Consider the following 19,139-nt stretch of genomic DNA (forward strand, 5'->3'; position numbering starts at 1 on the left):
CACTTGGTTCACCTTTTTCTACAAATAGAGATGTCAGCTTATGCTGATATAGAATAATCAAATTTATTTATGAAGCAGTGTTTGGACACCGACACCAAACAGGTAGTAAGGTGTCCATCAGCTTTTCGTTTGATAGGGTAACTTGCAAAAAGGATCAAAACTTCAAAAGGAAAAAAGTTTCAATTGCAGTCCATATGGCTATGGCCAGATAGTAGGAAAAACATTTCCAGCTAAAGGTTACTTTGGAAAACTCTGCCTATGGCTTCTATGGTTTTAAGAGCATGTTTGCAGATGTACAGGCCTGGAGTAGTTTAGCCGTGCTTACCTTGCCACATCACAGGGGGCAGGGGTATGTTTCCTGTGGGGAACCTTTCAGCACTGCATTTTTGTGCCTGTTGCAGAGCTGTTTTTCTTCCTTGAGGAAAATTAGTAGGGAGAACAAAACTGGAAGCTTGCTTTGAAGGTTTTGAAGGCTTTTTGACTTGACTGGTAACTAGAGCCATATGCATAAAAAAATTATTCTCTTGAGAACCTAAGCTGGGCTGCTGTTCATTTTACATCAGCACCAGCTTCTTTACTTGTTTTACTCAAAATGAAGGACTGAATTCCCATTGTCTTCAGTACTGTTGCTTGGAAGTCTTAGGCCTGGTCTTTGGCTTGCATCTTTGTGTGTGTTTGTGTGTGTGCGAGGTACTATTTACTTGCAGTATAGGTGTCTAAAAGGCAGGTACAGGAAGATCATACTAGGGAAATAGCCAGTAAATCAGAGCAAAATCATTGTTCTGTTTCAGAAGAGACATCGTATCATTTGTTGGAAAAGAGCAACAGCAGAACAAGCTTAGTTTTCAAACTTGATTTTGTTTTTGCTGAGAGAAAATGCTTTTGCTTTATTAAGTGTTTTTCTCCTTTCGCCTCTCCCCCTGTAATTGTGATCATTACCAGGATTCCTTCTACGTATACACTTGATGCTTCGAGGAGTTGCAAGCTCCATTACTAAAGGCAGTGATTTACAAAGAAAGACGGAAGTAATAGGGATTGCTTCATGCCATAAGTTGCTGGGAAAAGTCACAAGACATTTTTAAGCTTTGCTGCATAGAAAAATATGATATTTTACTGATTTTCATGATCCTAGGACCAGCAGTGATGGCCTTACAGTTCTGCAAGAGTAATAGAGGCAAGAAAATATCCAAAATGAATAACGTAAGGCAAATGAAGAATTAAATCAGACCTGCAAAACAGCGTTCAGAATCTTAATGGCTGGAGATTTTTAAAAATAAGTTAAGACATCCTCTTTCCCCAAGGCAGGTAGATCATGTGTATTTTGAGTGACAGCTGTGTGCTGTTATCGTAATACAGAATAAGGACAGAGTACTCCAATAGCTTTGCTGCTTTGTTTGGCTTTTGTTTTTAAGGTTAATAAACAACACGTCAGACAGCAGTAGATAAATAAGTAACCTGCATTACTTGTACAAAAAGTTATATAAATACAAGTTTGCTGTTTTGTTTTCTTTTTAGAGAAGGAAAGCATCCTTTCATAAAATATCCAGCAACCCTTATCTTAACTGAGATGCTGCCAAGTCACAATTCAGAAGACAGATGTGAAATTAAATCCACACTGTGCAGACACAACACAGTGGCCCCTCCAGATCTGATCATTCCTGTATATCCTATGCCTATGCACAGTTACACAGCTACTATTCAACATGTGATCATCTGAATATGTTTTGCTATTAAACAAATGAAAATACTTCCCCATACTGCTTTTTGTTAACTACTGTACTAGAAATATCCACCACATCGTCATCATCATTATTATTATTATTGTCGTTAAGGAATTGTCCTTCATTCCATGCATAATTATCATTTCACAAGTTAAAAACATCATCCCTCCCTCATGTCATAGTTTATAAAGCACTCTGTGCACAGTGAAGCAGATCCCCAATTAAATGCAAATGCTATTAAAATTAAGAGAAATACGCTATTACTGTTGATTTTAGAGGAACAAAGTTCTGGGGAGATTAAAAAAAAAACCCAAAATAGTTTTATCTGGACAAATTAATGTACAATTATTAATATTGCACTTTTTGTACAAGAAAACCTAATAAATATACAGAAAAGATATACATTTACATACATAGAAAGACATTCTTTTTTTAAATAAAAAGTTACACTGATGCTTAGCAACACTATTTCTTGAAGACCCATTTGTAGTAAGAACGTTCACTGCCAGATGTGTTTTGAAGCAACCCAACTTGAGACAGCTCAATGTCATGAACCTGGCACTGATCTCAAAAGTGGACTCCTAGTTTTGCTGAAAAATCCACGTCATGGAAGCTGTAACACAGCAGTCCTTGGAACAGTATTTCATTAATGTACCACAAGGCACGTACCCCACCAGGGGTGACAGGAGAGGCACAGCCAAGCCTTTAATTTAGAGATGGTCTTGAACCAAAGCCTCAGATCCAAACAACTCTCCTTTAAAGTTTCACGGTGTTCAAAGTCCCTACTTTGCAGATTTCCTCTAATTTTAGGGCTCTATGCTGAGCAGAGCAGAGAGCACCCAGAAACCAAAAGGATGAAGCACTTCACTGGCTGAATAACCACTGCAGCTGGCCAGGGGGAAAGACTCACAGACAGCATGCAAAGTCATGATGTGGATGTGATGTTTGAGCCTCACTTTTTAGATTTTATCTTCAGAGTGTTACACGTGGGCTTAAAAATGTGCTGCTTTATAGCACCTGTTTTGTTGTGGCAGGCAGCTGGAGAGGAGTAATCTGATAAAAATTATTGGCATTAGTCCTCTGCGGCTGATGCTGTATCCATTCTGTTACTACAGAGTAGGAATAACCACAAGAAATCAGAATACAGCACTTTTCTACTACTTGTCCAAAAGGCTTGGCTGCCAGGAGAGAGGAATTTCACATTAGCAGGATAGGAAAACTCACTTCCTCAAGTTACTTTCCAGAACCCCAGGTCTAAAAGCACCTACCTGAACTCTGGGAACTGGTACTCCTCTCTTTTCCAAATAAGTGTTAGTAGGATGGAATATGCGAAGGAGCTCCTGTTACCACAGACAATTGCTATCTTTCCTGCCTGCGCTCTCTATAGGACACCATTCGTAGGTTTGTACTACAGTCTATCAACAGCAGATCATACTTTCTCTCCTTATCCTGGATAATAATTAACATCATCACCTAACCTCTGTGGTGAGGGCAACCCTCCTATCCCTAATCTTCCCTCACAAGCACAACTTGGGAACATTTTCAGGTGTGTTTTAGACTCGCTTACACTACACACCATTGTTCAACTTCGCCAGACACCAGATCCTCAAAGATCATGAGGATCTCCCACTGAAATAATTTGAAAGTCTGGCATGAGAAGGAGAGAGGGCTTTAGAAAAAGGAATCTTATCTTGGATGTAACAAATAGGTTTGTAAAGCGAAATCATACGCTTATATTCTGAAAGTATCTGTATACTGCATAGCTGCATGTTTATTTTAGCCTTTTTTTTTTTTTCCTCCAGTACCCCATGACCTGTCAAGCTGTTTGACTATTTAAAATCATAGAATCATAGAATGGGTTGGGTTGGAAGGGATCTTAAAGGTCATCTAGTTCCAACTCCACTGCTGTAGGCAGTGACACCTCCCACTAGACCAGGCTGCTAGAGACCCATCCAGCCTGGCCTTGAACCCTTCCAGGGATGGTGCATCCACAGCTTCTCTGGGCAACCTGTTCCAGTGCCTCACCACCCTCACAGTAAAGAATCTCTTCCTAATATCTAATCTAAATCCACCCTCTTTCAGTTTGTGGTGGTCCAATGTGATGCTAGGTTTTCTTCCCCATCTGCCTCCTGGTGTATCCTCAGGCATGTACATGGATTATGGGGCAGCCCCACTTCTCTCAGGCCCACTGCTGGTGGCATGGGGCTCACTGACTCTTTGTGGCCTACCCTCATGACCATGTTTTGCTGCATTCTGTCTCCCAGATTCATAGAAGAGAAAACTTGTCAAGTCCCTTTACAACAATGATTTGGTAAAAGGTTTTCTTTTTTTTTTTTTTAAAGGGAAATAAATAAATAAAATGAAAAAAAGAATTCCATTCCATTTATATTTTCTGTAAAAGTCCTTGCCTCTGTGAAGCAAAGGCTGCGATCCCCTTGTTCCTCCATTTCCATCACTTTTGTCCTCAAGCTTTTCCACAAGTCCCACAGCAGCGTGACTTGAACTGGGTGAGCTGGCAGAGTTTGAGCTGCTTCACTTTCTCACAGTACCTTGTGGTGTCTCTGCACTCCACTGCCGAAGGGGAAACAAAAAAGGAGAAGTGGCGATGAAGCAATGAAAGACGGATTTCTTACCTGAGAACATTTCATGGGGTGGCCGAGAGGGGGACCAAGACAGCTTTGTGTTGGGAGGTCTCACTGTGAGTATGAGCTTGCTGCAGAGACTGAGCAGAGGCTTCAAGCAGCCAAAGGCTCAAAGGAGAATGTGGTGGGCAGGCGTTGCTTTCAGAGCCTGGGGAGAGGGCCTCTGAGGCTGCTCCAACACTCTGTCAGTTTGTGATCTACCAGCATTTTAGGGAGGCTCTCAGAGTTTCATAACAGTTGTTAAACCAAAGATGAAGTAGTAAATAAAACCGGAGGCTTAGTTTAACAGAGTATCTCAAAGACACTTTGGCCAACCTTTTGCATTTGAAGAGACAGTGGTGTGGGAGTGCCACCCCAGCTGACCGGGTGTTGTGTTGTGCTTTTCACACGTGTATTGCAGAACACAGGGCAGGGTGAAGATGCAATTTCTGAACTCCCCCAGGACTTAGGTCCTGGTATCATTTGGACCATTTTTAAGGCCTGCAGCGTCCTACTTTTGAGCTCCAGGTTGGAAAACTGTCCAGTATCCCTATAAGACCTTGGGTGTGGCTGTGTTGTTGCCTGAGGGACTCCCACTTCCCATGCTAATGCTGGAAAGGGGATCATCACAGAGCAGTTGTAGAGCCCTCTCCAGTAATGTCTGTGCCAGGTAACTCCACTGTTGTCTAGATGTGGGATATTTCCATATAGCAGGAAGAAGCTGGAGGGACAGCAAAGGTCTTGCTTGGTACCTGTAAGATCCCTCAGCTCTTCCACTTCCATTAGGGCACCCCAAACTCAGCTTACTGGTTTGGAGTCCAAACCTCTTTGCTTCTATGGAGAGGGAGTGTCAGAGCTGTCGTGGCTATAGGCAAACGCAGGCAGGTTCTGCTGCTGCTTCTGTGGAGGGTGGCATCTGCCCATCAAAATCAGCATGTGAAGTGGGAGCCGGGCCAGTGAAAAGGTAGTGATTTAAACTTGTGCTGCCTGGTGGTTCCCAAGCGGACATTGCCATAGTGGGGCACTGTTTCCAAAGGGGCACATAATCTGTTCTTTTTTTTCCAAATAAATATTTGTAACTTTTCTAGTCCTTTGGCAGGCCCAATGAGTTGCTTGCCATCTGAAAGCAAACACCTCTACTCCAGGAATTTCGGTCATCAACCTACCCACTGGATTTAGACTTACTGTATTTTAACTATAATCAGCAGTCTGTGACTTCCGTTTTTCTTTCTGTCTGTACCTTTTACAGAAAGTTAAGGCTGCATCAGCCATTTCACATCCTCTTAGCACACTGACGCAATCCCAGCGCTAACACCATCACCAAAAAACTGCAATGGGCACTGCTGAGTTTTGGACACCGCATTTTGCCCATGCTCAGGCTGGAGGTTGCCCTGGATGCCCAGGTGCAAGGCGTGCAGTGCTGCATTTCTGAGAGACAGCTCTGCCTTCTTTCTCCCCCGCTGCCCCACACCGCCTCCCCTCCTCTCATCAACTTACCGTTTTCACAGGGCGTGATGTTGCAGCGCTGCCAGTTCACCGGCCGTGGCCTCCAGGAGCAGTGATGCTCCAGCACGGGCTTGTTGGTACGCACGTGCACGCAGTCCACACGCCGGGACTGGAAGCCGTAGTTTCCACAAGTAGCCGTGCAGACGGTCCACAGGCTGACCCTCCAGTGCACGCCGCAGACATCAGTCCAGCAGTTCTGGGTGCTCAAAGGCCTGTGGGCAGGGGGAGGGAGGGATGACCCATCACCACACTGCCCAGGGAGTAAACGCATGCTGCTCCGGGTGTCATAGAATCATAGAATGTGTTGGGTTGGAAGGGACCTTTAAAGGTCATGTAGTCCAACCCCACGCAAGCTCTGGGGACAGCCAGCCTTGCCTATCCCAAACTGAACTCGCTCAGAGCACCAGTGGGTCAGGTCTTCAACAGGTGCAAGTGGCATACTGAAAGGCAGTTTGTAACTGCGCTCAGGGACCAGGCTCTCAGAGGGTGCATGCTGGTATAGCACCACTGGAGCTAAATAACCATTTGAACTACTTGAAGGTTTGGCTGAAATGTCCTCTCCATGACATTTTGTGGAGTGCCAAACCATAGGTCCACTGAAAAGACGCAATGAGTGAAGTGGCAATCAGTAAGACCCAGCAGGGGCTCTGTCACTTTTTTATGGCTTTACAGCCAGTGTGAACAAAACTGATGCCGAAACCCTTCTTTTTCCTTCAAGGCATCACAGAAGATGCATAGGCACACTTGATTCCCACCTATTTGCCATACAGAAAATGGAAATACATGAGTGGGAGTGAGCCAAAGAGCCCATTATATTGATTTTCAGTCACGACCAGGCATGATTTACACAACTAAGTCTCATGTAAAGAAAATATGTCTTTACAGCATTGACAGTGGAGTTTATCTGCAGGAAAACAAAAGCTGTGGAGTCCCTTTTTTTGCCCAGTTAGAGCTTGTGTTTAAATAAAGGAGGAGGAGACTGGCAGCTTAAGAAGGGATAGCACAGCCTTTCAGTCAGGATTTGGCATGCCTAGAAGACTTGCCAGTTGTTGTCCAACTAGTGCATTTTTCTGGGGCTCACAGGAACAAACAGTGAAGCCTGGACTTAAGCCTGGTGAGAACTGTGCCACGCAACTGGGTTGCAGCATGACCTCTTTGTTACATAGGGAAAACCCAAAAGTCGTCAGTCAAGACACTAGTCCATTCAACATCTCTGCAAAGGGTAGCGGTTTCAGACATAAGAGATTCCCGTCCTACCTTGGTAAGGCACTGCATTGATCTGATGACACAGAAGTCCCATCTTTGGTCTGGCAAAATATCTGCCTGTGCTGCACAGCCAGCCGTGGTCCAATGCAAGGCCCATTACACTGTGAATACAGAAAAATCACCTAAGGGAGGTAAAAGGCAGGACAAGTTCCCCTTTCATAAGATTGCTGGTGAAATAAGGCGCATGCTGCCGTGCAGCGACTGATGAGCTTTTGAGCACTTCCTGCAGCTCTGCAGGCTTTGAAGGCTAAGCACGCAGTCGTATTCTGCCCTACCTCGCTCTTCTCCAGCTGCATTAAAACTGCATTTCTGTATCTGCTTTGTAGATTCATTACCTCTCCTCTTCAATAGTTCATTCTTAAATGCATCTGTTAAGGCAAATAAAATGCTCTCATGCCATTAGCCAAGAGCCTATGATCCATAAAGGAAATCTCAATATATTCCTTTTATTGTGCATTTTGCAGCTTGTACTATCAAAATTTATGGGGAAATAGTTAATAAGCAAGTACGTGTTGAATGAAGAACATATTCCACTCCATTTAATAATTTAAAAGTACTGCAGGACAACAAACAAAAGCAGCAACCATGACGAGCATAGCAGATCTGCAAGCTTGCGCCAGTACTGAGGTTATCCTAACGTATTCAGGCTTATCAATCACACACTTACTGTTTAACTGTTCTAATCCTCTCCTTTGATTAAACTGTAATTAGCTACAGGTATGAAGCTATATATATAGGTATGAAGTGTATTTGTGTTCTTTTAAAATTATATCAACTGTTAGGAAACATTTTATTTTTCAAAGTATCTGGACATTATACTCAAGATCAGACTGAGGGATGAAGAAAGGGACTTTAGTGTGAGGGAGGAATTTTGGCCATGGGAGGGCTGATGATTGATCCCTCTGCCCTTGCCACCCCCCCATCAGCAGGAGCCCTATTTCATACTACCATGCACTCCTCGTGTAATACTCCCTTCCTGCTGCTACTTCTCTCCCCTCACCCCGACAACTGAGAAACAGTGACTGACAGCTTTCCAGTTGCTCCCAGTCAACCCCCTTGTTGGGCAAGGCGGATGGAAATGTTCTTTGGAGTATGTGGAGCACTTTTGCACTGTCCGCTCCTCATCACCAGCAAGCCTGAGTCACTAGTTTTCAACCACTATGGGATTACATCGTGGAGACCAAAATGTCACTAACATTAAATGAAGGAATAGAACTCATTCTGGAGGTAGGGGTAGAGTAGGTAGTCTGTTTATTTTCTCTGTGAGTTGGGAAAGTTGGTCACTATGTGTGGGCAACAGGGACCTGACGCCCCATGATACTACCGAGAAGGTCATTGATCCACTGAGCCACCGAGCCAGTGATATCTTCCTGACTGCAATTAGATAACATTCTTCTGACTTGGAGAATGAGCTGTATAGAATCACATGGGACTTGATGATTTTTTTTTTTTAAGCCAGGTAGAAGAAATATTATATTATAATGCTCAGGTCTAACATTAATTCAGACCTCTTTGATTGTCTCAGCTGAGTATCACGTCATGGGGAACAATATAGCCCATAATGATCTACAAAACAAGGATGAGGTAAATGGCTTTTTGCAAGGATAATCCAGTCCTTAGATGGAATTCCTCAGGGAGTGAAAATCTGCTTCTTTCATATACAAGGAAAATTCCAAGCGTTACTCATAAAGGTAATACAATATCTCAACCACGTTTCATGAGAGAAATTTCCCAAATGCACAAGCAGGAGTTAAATGAACTTGTTTTCAAGTAGTGAACAATAATGAGTTCTAGTAGCTGAAGACACTTTTTACAACCACCATTGTAAAAAACCCTGATGCAGTGCAATGTATTTTGCATACTACCCCAAGCAAATACAGAATGCCTGTGGTTATTATAACAAACTACCGTATTACTCTAACCTCTAATACAATGAGATAGCATTTACTGTTGTTTCCAAACTGATTTACCACATGCTAATTAGAAAAGGATATTTCATGATAGTTCACTACATGTCAAGACTGATAGTTACTACTCTAGGTAATTATTTTCTTAGCCTCCTTTACATGGTAAGAAGCCTCGCTTCTATACCTTTACCTGACTCATCATTTCAATTAGATATATAAGTACTTTGCTTTTGTTAAACTGCTTTTTTTTTTTCCTTTGAAAATGTTTATTTCATCAAAAGTGATGTTAAAGTAGTATTGGTATCTGGCTTTAACCTCTAGAAAAACTGGCTTCTGTGTTTTTAACCCTGTCTCTCATTCACCCTGGAATGCTATACCCCCGTGTAAATCACCACTCTGGAGATCTTTGGGCTAAAATCTGTGAGTTTCTACCCCTAAGTCTGGACTATAGTGGACTCATCAACTTCCACATACAGCTCAGTCAGGTGGAGAGAAAAGGGAGGAAGCATGCAGCAACAACTGCTCCCAGGTTATAACTGATTTCATATTGACAAATATCTTTTTAGGACATCTCATAGCTCACAGAGAGACAAAGAGAAAACTCTTCTGTGGATTACCACAATAAAGTGATTTAACTCTAAATACTTGGAACATTTGGTATTTACAGAGTGAAGCTTTTTAGCATCCGATCATTGTATGAAACTCAAGAAGAGAATTTGAAGATCGGCAAAACAGCATAAAGTAGTCTGAAAATGCTTTTAGCCCTCCATTCTTCTTTTCATCATGAAGCAAATCAAGAAAGCTCCCACTTCTCAGCATTCTCAGGCAACACCAGCAACTTTGTAAAACCGGGTTACTCTACAACCACCCCCGCCCCCGCCAAACCTTTCACAGTCATCAGTCCTGACTCCTGCCAGCCAAAACTGAAACACATTCACTGGGTGGTAAGGGGAATGAAAACTTGGAGAAAGCTATGTCACTATATGTCACTATAAAGAGGAGCTGCAGACCTTGCCAGTGGGGACGATACCGGGGTCTGCAGTAAAAGTCCTGTTCACAAGGAACGTTTCTAGGAATCATGGGAAGCTACAGAAATCCAAGTATGCAGTGCATCAAAACTCAAATTGAAACAGCTGAGCAAATTAATTGCCTCCTCAAAAACCTGAAGGCTGTAACCTAAGGATACTAGGGTACAAAATCACTCCTGTCATTTTCTGTCACTTTTTTTCTTGCAGACACTATGAGGCTGTCCTTGGCCTGCTGGCTTGTTCCTTACCTGGCCCCAGGAGGAAGCCACCCACTCAACACAGGGCTGCCTGTTACAGTTCTGTGTGTCCACAGGGCGCTTGGACACCTGGGCACAAGCCTCATTCGACATTGGGACAGAGCTGCCTTTCGCTGTCAGGCGCTGACATGTCACTCGCCGCATCTGGATGCCTCCACCGCAGCTCCGTGTGCAAGGAGACCACGATGTTACCATCCACCTGTGAGAGAAAGGTGAACAGGTCAGGGGACAGATACGTGCCACCATCTGCAGGATCATTGGTGCCAACAGCTTTTTATGTATTGGATCAAGGAAAGGCAACAATGGCTTGGTTCCTTTAGGATGTGATCCTGGAAGGTGCTAGGTGCCTCAGCCTCCCATAGGAGCCACTGAAAACTGCTCAGAGCATGAAAGCTGAGAAAAAAAGCACATTTTTCATTATATTATCTTTCTCAAGGTTCTTTGGCCCCAGAACTCATTTTCTAGCCCTTTAGGCTGCTTTTAAAGGTGTAGCATGTATTTCTATCCCAGGCATAGGGGTTGGGCATGGCTGCTCTTACACCACTGTGCCACAGAGGCCTCAGTCACAGGTTACAGTCCCAATGTTAGCAATGACTAGCCCATTTACACCTTTTTTTACACCCATTTCCCTACACTTAGTAGGGAAAACTATCTCCGTAAAGTTGCTGGAGTAGCTCACAGGCCTCTTTGAACTTGCTGCTGACAGAATAGGCACAAGCCGCTGGGTCCTGCTGGTGTGTGCCTGCTCTGTTATGCCCCTGGCAGCTGGGATAATCCGAAAAGCCTGAAGGTTGCTCAGGGATAGGGCCAGTGCATAGTCAGCCCAGGGACAAAGGACACCTTTCTTCTTTCCTCTTGAGTTCAGACCATCTGAGGCTGAGGCTCTGAACCCATACGTGCTGGGGTTTAAAAAATCCTGTCTAACTAGCAAAAAGCCCGTAAGAACAGAATATAATAGTCCAGGTCCAAACTCGTACCAGGACGGACAACACGTTTTGTCTGGTTAAGGATCGTTAAGTGAAACAGTCATACAGTCAGGTTTGGGAAGGAGGTAGGTAGGAACAGGAAGGATTGGACTGATTACTAGTTTCCTGAAGAGTTTTATGGCCAAGTCAGCAGCTTGCTTCATTAAGTTTCAGGATACTCGGCAGGATTTGTGTGTTACTGGGAGAAAAACAGTGCCTATCACGTCCCTCATCAGCAATGTTTACGATTACTTTAAAAAATAGGCAACAGCCCCATGAAGAGACATCCGTTGCTATTCCTGTCTTTTGCGGGTGATTAACTCCCGTGGTACAGAAAAAAGTACATAAACAGACAAACTCCCAACACAGAAAACAAAAGCACTGCAATTTTTTTTCATGCAGTTTGGTGAGGTTGAACTTGAAGTTTCCGCAGCCCTCGTAAAGCTCTGCTCTGCATTTCAATCAACTTTTATTTCCAAGCTTACATCTCAGCAGTTTCTCAGGAGCTAAGGGAGGATTGTGGGTTGCATTACAGTTCAGGGAAGGTATAAAAAGACATAAACCATTCCCACAGAATTTACTGCCATCACCAAGGAAAACTGCTGCTAATGAGCATGTTTCATATTTCATCAAATCTCTTTTGGTTTCCTTCTTATGACTCAGCTGGCAACTCAGAAAACATTTGCCTGCAAAGAGTGGTAGGAATATATTTTAAAAGGTAATTAAACAGAACCTTGCCATATACCCAAGGGTGGTAAATCTGGCCGCTTACTTCTCATCAGGTTGCTTAGCACCTCTCCTTGCCTCAGTTTAGACTCTTTTTTAATACAAGTCCCAAATCACTGTTGAATGAGAGAAGTTCTACTAAATTTCTCTTGAGAACCTGACTACTTTTAAGTGCTTGTGTACTGAAACACAACATGTCCACAGTGGAAATAAGGAAAAGGAGGGAGTAAAACCCCAGAAAAATATGGAAAAGCAAGTTTACACATCTCAGATAAAGAGCCACTCAACTGCAGAAGCAGGACATTTTTAACACGGAGGGAGTATAACACTATGCTGACTCTCCAAAGGGTGTCAAAGAAGGAAAATGTTTTTTGTGGGAAGGAAGCAGCACACGCAAGCCTAAATGTAGTCAGGAGTCTTTCAAGGAGTCCTGGCTCCATTGTGTTTAACAGTAACTGAAAATCAGGGGATTATGGGGGCAGAGAGCTACAATCCCAAGGAAAACACAAGTTAGCAATCTCCAAAAGGAGGCAGAACTCAGTCTGACCCTGCTTTGTGCCCACTAGATCTGATGAGATATGCCCATTTTACAAAAGACATTTCCACACTGCTAAGGGAATTCTTTGCAGCTGCAGCTACTTCCTGCCCATATTGATGTTCAGGCAACAGAGGAACTCAGAATAAAACCCCCAAACAGCTGCTAAACTTAGCTTCTTGTCTGTTATATTGTTGGGATAACCTGATACGAAGCCGTGTGGAACACAAAAAAAGATATGACCCTACAGTTCTTGGGTCATGTACAGACCTCAGACAGGCATGCTATTTTTATTCAATGTAGGGTGAGGCTGGAATCACCCAAGATGACTCAAGATGTGAACTTTGCTAATATAAGAGTAGGTGATAGCTTCTCTATTATTTTCTAACCTAATTACTAGAAGGAGTAAACTCTTTCTACCACGTATGGTCAATGTTTTCCACAAATTTTGCTACAATTTCCCAACTGTCTAGGTTAAGCACCTGTAAGTCCCCTTTTAGCCATGACTTTTCTCCAGACAGGCACCAGAGAGGTTGCAATGGCATGACATCCAGCACAAAGAACTCATTCAAGCACATCTTAATAGCATGCATGACATTTTAACATGAGACAGACGAACCGTGAAGGGCAGTCTCTTCTGTTGCATGCAATGGGCTGCAGGGCTGGCTTGGGCTTCTCTTTGCAGTGGGATATGTTGACTTCGGCCCCATCCAGAAAGCACCTCAGCTGGGGCAGCTGCACCCCTTTGTGGCCACAGGAAGCCGAACAAGCCATCAGCTTGTCCACTGACCACCGGTATTCTGCCAAAAAGTGTGGGAGAGACATGTTAACGCTCAAAAACTGCCAGCAGGAGACCCTTAGAAAAGCAAGAATCAGAGATCTTCTCCAGGGATGGAATATTTGGAGCCAGTGTCTCATGTGAAGGGAAGCTATCTATGCCTACAAGGCACCAGGCAATGAATAAAGAAGGAATAGGATTCCAGCTGATGAAAACCACTGACTGCCTTCGGTGTAACAAATCCAATTTTTTGGTGCTTAGAAGCATCAGGCATGGAAAGTGAATGACATGGTAGAGCAGTTAAGTGAAGGCAGATGCCAGTGATGCAGGACATTATGTCTATATTTTTAAAGGGGTGTGATTTAGTGAAGATGTGGTTAACTGCAGGTACCAGCAGTATCTACCATTCTACAACAGTGTGTTTCTCACCAGGTAGATCATACAGATCATCCCTCCTGAAGATGAACGGGGGAGTTGCAACACACTTGAAATTTTATGTCAAAATTTAAGGAAAAGTTAAAATTCTTCTCCACTCCATCCCTGACAACTGGAGCAATGAAAGCTGCATATTCTGTTCCAACCCATCCACACTGCTCTGTTCTGAGGCTTTGTCATCTTCAGCTTATTTCTAGGGTAAATACAACAGTTGCAGCATTTTTACAAGTGAAGGGTTTTCAAGCAAGGAGAGACTTTAGCAGCTTAACAAAGGACCTTCTAATTTTAGGGGTTCAAACTGTGACAATTCTGTCCAAAATTTATGGACAAGAAAATTATCCAGACTCAACAAGCATAAGTATGGCATGAATCAGTAAGGTGTTTTTATGCCCTGCAGGCCAGAAACAACAGGTGTCATTTTGGTAAAGTAAAACCTAAGACACTGCAAGGTAACTGGTAGTCCTGCACGTCTACATCCGTGGCAGTAAAACATCAAAACATCTATTTCCTGCTGCGCATGACAGTCCTGGCTTCATAGAGGAGACATCCAGGATAAGAAAGGCAGTGCAGCGAAGTCCATGGGAAGAGCTCCACAGTGCAGCAGGACTAAAACTGGAAAGTTACCTTGTATAGCCAGGGACGTTTTTTGTGTGAGTGATCCAGCCTCATTCTGCGCAAGGCAGCTGAATTCACCATCAGGAGCATCACTGACGTTGAGTATCTGAAGAATACGGCCCGCTGCCAGGAGGCGATGCCGCAAGCTGAGAGGCTCGCCAGAGTAAAGCCAGGTGATGTTTGGGGTTGGATGACCGTCCACAGCACAACCTAAAAAACAGGGACATGAAAGAAACCTGCTGAGTACTGAACTTGCTGCAAAATTACATGACTTGAAGTCAAAATTAGGGAAGAAAGTCAATTCCGTCCTATTTTCCCCTTGTTTTCTCATAATGAAAAATAGGAATACTGCAGTAATGAGTACCTTCTCATCAGCTGAAAAAAAATAATTATCCAAAAGCCAGTTAATAAGCCATATGAAAATCTTAGATCTGTTTGGAAATATTTTTATCAAGCCTGCTAAGGTTCCCATTATTTTGGATCATCTTCATTTTAGTACTGAGGAAAGTAGGATAGGGAGTTTACAGACCTCGCATAAACTCCAGGACCATGCTTGAAAAAGTAGTACAAACAGAACTTGGTCTCCAAACCTCCTATTTAAACTCCAGGGCCAGCTTCCTCTTTTGTTTTTTGTATTAAAAATCAGAAGTTTTTGTTACGCAAAAGTTTACATGAAATTTTTGTTACACAAAATATGTTGAAAAAACAGAGAGCCAGAGTTGAGCCTTTAGAGGTTTGGTTTTTGTTGGGTTTTTTTGTTTGGGGTTTTTTTTTTTTTTTTTTTTTTTTTTGTGTCACAGCAGTGGGCAATTCTCCAAGCAACAACCAACCAAAACCAGCAACTGAAAAAAACATGCTGTTCTGAAACATTGTATGGGTACGCCTATGGATCGTCAGCACAGCTGATGAGGTTTAGGTTCACAGTGAGTTCTTTGCCTGTTGAGATGAGGGAGAGTATCGGTAAGATACCATTTCCTGCGGTCTTCATACCAGCTGCAAGCTTTGCCAGTTTCATGATCAAATGCAGATTTGTGAGACTTGCCTATACTGGGAAAGATAGCTAAGTTGCCTTACATATTTCCTGGGGAAAAAGAAAGAATTAGGCGATTTCTGTGGTGCAACCCATCCACACCAATTGCAGGGGTGGGGAGCCGGAAAGCCATGCTCGAGGGATTGCATATATTACTTGGGCTGCTTGTGGCTTTGGCTAGTCCTGCACTTCCATGCATCTCACTGATACACGAAAGGTCTGGCTAAGTTTCTATGGATGCAATCCATACTGATTGTTTGTTATACTGCAGCTTTACTTCTGTTTAAATTGGTATATATGTGTAATCAATGATTTTATTGTATACAAAATCCCTTCTGAAATAAGTGTACTATGTAAACAAACATACCATATCTACATGAACGTTCACATTATCACTATTCAAAAGGAATGGTATAAAAAAAGGAAGAGTACAAATTTAAAAGATGGAAGACTCTTCTAAGATTAAGGAATAATTCCGTCAGCTAGTATTTCTTCATTGCCATCTCCATGTCATCTGATTAGTATTTATTATTCACTGAGACAAATAAGACTGTGAATATGATACCTTTGTAGCTGCATTACACTATGAACAGATGCTACAACATGACGTTTTTGTTACTGTTCTTCCTTTCATTCTTGTCTGTCCACTTGAGGAGATCTTCAACTAACATATACTAAGCAAGTACTTCTCCTACAAGAGAGGTGAGATGACTTATAGTTGCTGCAAATCAATTATTTTTTCCTTAAGAAAGGAAAAAATAATTTTTCCTTCTCCTTAAGAAATGCCTATCACTGCAAGAATAAAAATACCATTTTCATTAATCTACCCAGGAAAGCTGAACAGTTTGATTTCCAGCCATCGTCAAGACCAAATCCTTGAGACTTGAGGAACACATTACTTTGTTTAGGAACCCTTGCTGAGCCTCTTTTGACTTTGGTCACACCCCTAAACTAACACTAGGGACTAGGCTACTGTAATCTTTGCTTGCCTGCCTTTTGCCACAAGTCATACCTCCAATTACACTATTCCTATGGCAGAAGATGCTGCCTTGCCCATGAGAACTGAAGCTTTCTTGATCATAAAGAGCAGAAGAACTCATACAAGATAGAGAAAGCCAGTGGTAACCTGTGGCATGTCCCAGCCATTTTCATGCTGAGGGATATATCGAGGCACTGGGGAGACCCCATCTGCTGCTCGGGAGGATAAATAGTGGGCCTCTCACTGGTGCAGTGGCTACGCGGGTCTTTGCTGTGTAGTCCGTCCAGTGTGGGCTGGATAAAGCTGTTCTTTGGGGCTGGTTCACCCCATGTGAAATAGGTATTACAGAGAGCATGGGCTCCCCGGCAGAAGGTGAGTGACACACACAGTAGGCTCTGCAGTTGCAATGGCAATATGTCACTGGCATAGGACAACTCAATACAGCTAAATATTAAAAAGGAAGGAAAAAAGGGAAGAAAAAGGCAGAATGAGAGAGTGCACACTTCTTGCAGTGGTCTCCCCTCTTCCTTTTTTCCACTTTTGTTTATAAGATTAAAGAGCTTTTGCTTTTTGTTTTAATTTCTTCAGCAAGGTCTAATGAAGTTTTACTCTTGGCAGCTTCTCCCCAACGCTCGATTCCTTACCACAAAGACACAGATTGCTTTGCTCCTCAGTCCTTTTTCCTTTTTCTGTAAGCTCTCTATTTATTCCTCCTATGCTTCATTTTATGTTATTCCTTTTGTCCTGAGTACCAACATGTTTCTTCCTATTTTGCTGAAAAACAACTCATCCAATTTCCAAGGTACTCATTCTCAAGTGACTGAGTGACGTGAAAGATTTCAGCCTCCCAGATTTAAGGCTGCTAAGTCAGAACCAACAGAAAGCAAACTTAACAGTAAGTGGCTATGACTTTTGCCTACAGTATACTAATTTTTTATAGTTTGCTTGTCTTTTAAGATAATTGCAGGGATTTCTACGGGTCAGCATATAGCCACGACAACTGACAAAGGCATGCTGTGAGCATGGTTTTACTGTTTGCATTTACAAATGGTCTGCACAGGATAAATGAAGAAAACAGAAAGGTCAGTTTGACATTAAACACAGAGAAACTGAAATTGACTTCAGTATGCAAATGGTCCTACTTAGTGCCCGTTTTTCTTTAAAAATTTTATTGTCAGGCAAAACAATACAGTCTTCCTAGTACTGACTATTTTACTTGCCCTATATATTATTTCTACTTCCAAAATGTATATATAAAATATTAGCTAAAGGAACAGACAGTAATCAATAATGTGGCGGGGGGGGGGAACGCCAAATGCTATTACCTAGATATGTTCTACCAGTGAGTAATTATTACTTTTTTTAACATTTAACAATAAAACTTTACTAACACCTATGAGACTCTCATGTAATGGATACTCCTCATCTGTGTATGCAGAACAAGCATCAATCACATTTCACAAGTGACATTTCCTATACGTTTCCCGTGTGCATGAATGCATATGCTGTGGGATAATATTTTATGCATATTAAGTGAGAATCAGAGTGCAACAAAAACCGTATTCCATTAATATCCCCTTCCCATCTCCCAGGAATAATTTTAATACCATTTAATGCAGATTACCAACACTTATTCTCTATTTTCTCCCATCCCTGTGGACATTGACTGCTTTATCCTTCCAAAGCTCAACACCTGTCCCTATAATGTGTGAGAAGGAAAAACCGGTTTTGTTTCCAGACAGCACCGCTATTGCAGAGCTTTAGTGGATCAGAACCCTTGGGAAGGCAAAGAGGGAACATTTTTTTCGGACTGTTTCTGAGCAGTGAAAGCTCTGGCATGGGAGGGCCCTTCTCCGTTAGTCCTTAAGTAGAGAAAGAAAATACTGCCTTCAGCCTCCCTTCCAAATTCTACTGTGACTCTGAATTCATTCAAAGCCAGGATGAGTCATGGATGTGCAAATGCTGGAGATACAAACAAAGTCCAATACAAATTACATCTTTTAGTAGGGAAAAAGTTAATTTTTCAAGGACAACAGGGTGGTACTTGGAAGGGGAAGACCAATGTTTTGCAACAATGCTAATAATTTCTTGAGAGGAACAATAAATGTACAGTGCAGGCCAAATTCAGCTCTCCATTATACCTTTCCAACACTTTCTGTATGACTGTAACTGCGGAAAGATTCTGGGCTACTGTGCTAATGCTAAGAGAACAAAATACGAAGTATGCCTCACTCTTTCACTTGCAGACTTGAATGACAGAAAAAAACAAGTGCAAAGGCTGGTGATCTACGTATTCTCTTTTTTTAGTGGCCTGATACCTTTAATCAGTAGAACTGTATGGAAAGCAATGGTGGAAACGTCAAATATTAAATAAAGTAGTATAAGTTAAAAAAAAATAAATTACCAGATTGCCTTTAAAAAAGATATCTGTTCTTAAATTATAGATTATTTTCATGCATTCACATTTGTCCAAGCAATAGCTTTCTAATTTACTATTGACCTGCTGATTAATCCCAGGCAATATTTCTAATATTTATTAAAGATGGAATCTGAGTGAAGACTCCAGGTCAAGATGAGGCAGTTCCTTTGAAATTTCTTCAAACAAAATAGTTCTACAGTCTGAGCTCAACAAACTACTTAGCTTTCCAACTGCATCCCTGAAGCTGCTGTGCCGTAGGAGCTAAGGTCACCTTTTCCATTCTCCCAGCAGCTAACGAAGACGTATGAAGGGGCCTGCTGTGTTACCTGAGGCCAAGCCACGTGCCAGCAG

At 42.4% G+C, this 19,139-nt stretch overlaps 1 protein-coding gene across 3 annotated transcripts in view; it reads right to left on the bottom strand.

The window, feature by feature from the left end:
* Window positions 1-938: 938 nt before the first annotated feature.
* The window catches only part of ADAMTSL1 (ADAMTS like 1), a 468,821-nt gene continuing 450,620 nt past the window's right edge, over window positions 939-19,139 (bottom strand). For all 3 annotated transcript variants that reach the window (XM_054186241.1, XM_054186242.1, XM_054186243.1), the window contains 6 exons: window positions 14,370-14,570; window positions 13,152-13,332; window positions 10,298-10,505; window positions 7,106-7,215; window positions 5,840-6,060; window positions 939-4,292 (listed from right to left, as the gene is read on the bottom strand). In XM_054186241.1, coding sequence (XP_054042216.1) covers window positions 4,186-4,292; window positions 5,840-6,060; window positions 7,106-7,215; window positions 10,298-10,505; window positions 13,152-13,332; window positions 14,370-14,570 — 1,028 coding nt within the window. In that variant the 3' untranslated portion in view covers window positions 939-4,185. The remainder of the gene's footprint in view (window positions 4,293-5,839; window positions 6,061-7,105; window positions 7,216-10,297; window positions 10,506-13,151; window positions 13,333-14,369; window positions 14,571-19,139) is intronic.

Source organism: Rissa tridactyla, chromosome Z, assembly GCF_028500815.1.
Source record: "Rissa tridactyla isolate bRisTri1 chromosome Z, bRisTri1.patW.cur.20221130, whole genome shotgun sequence".
NCBI lineage: Eukaryota > Metazoa > Chordata > Aves > Charadriiformes > Laridae > Rissa > Rissa tridactyla.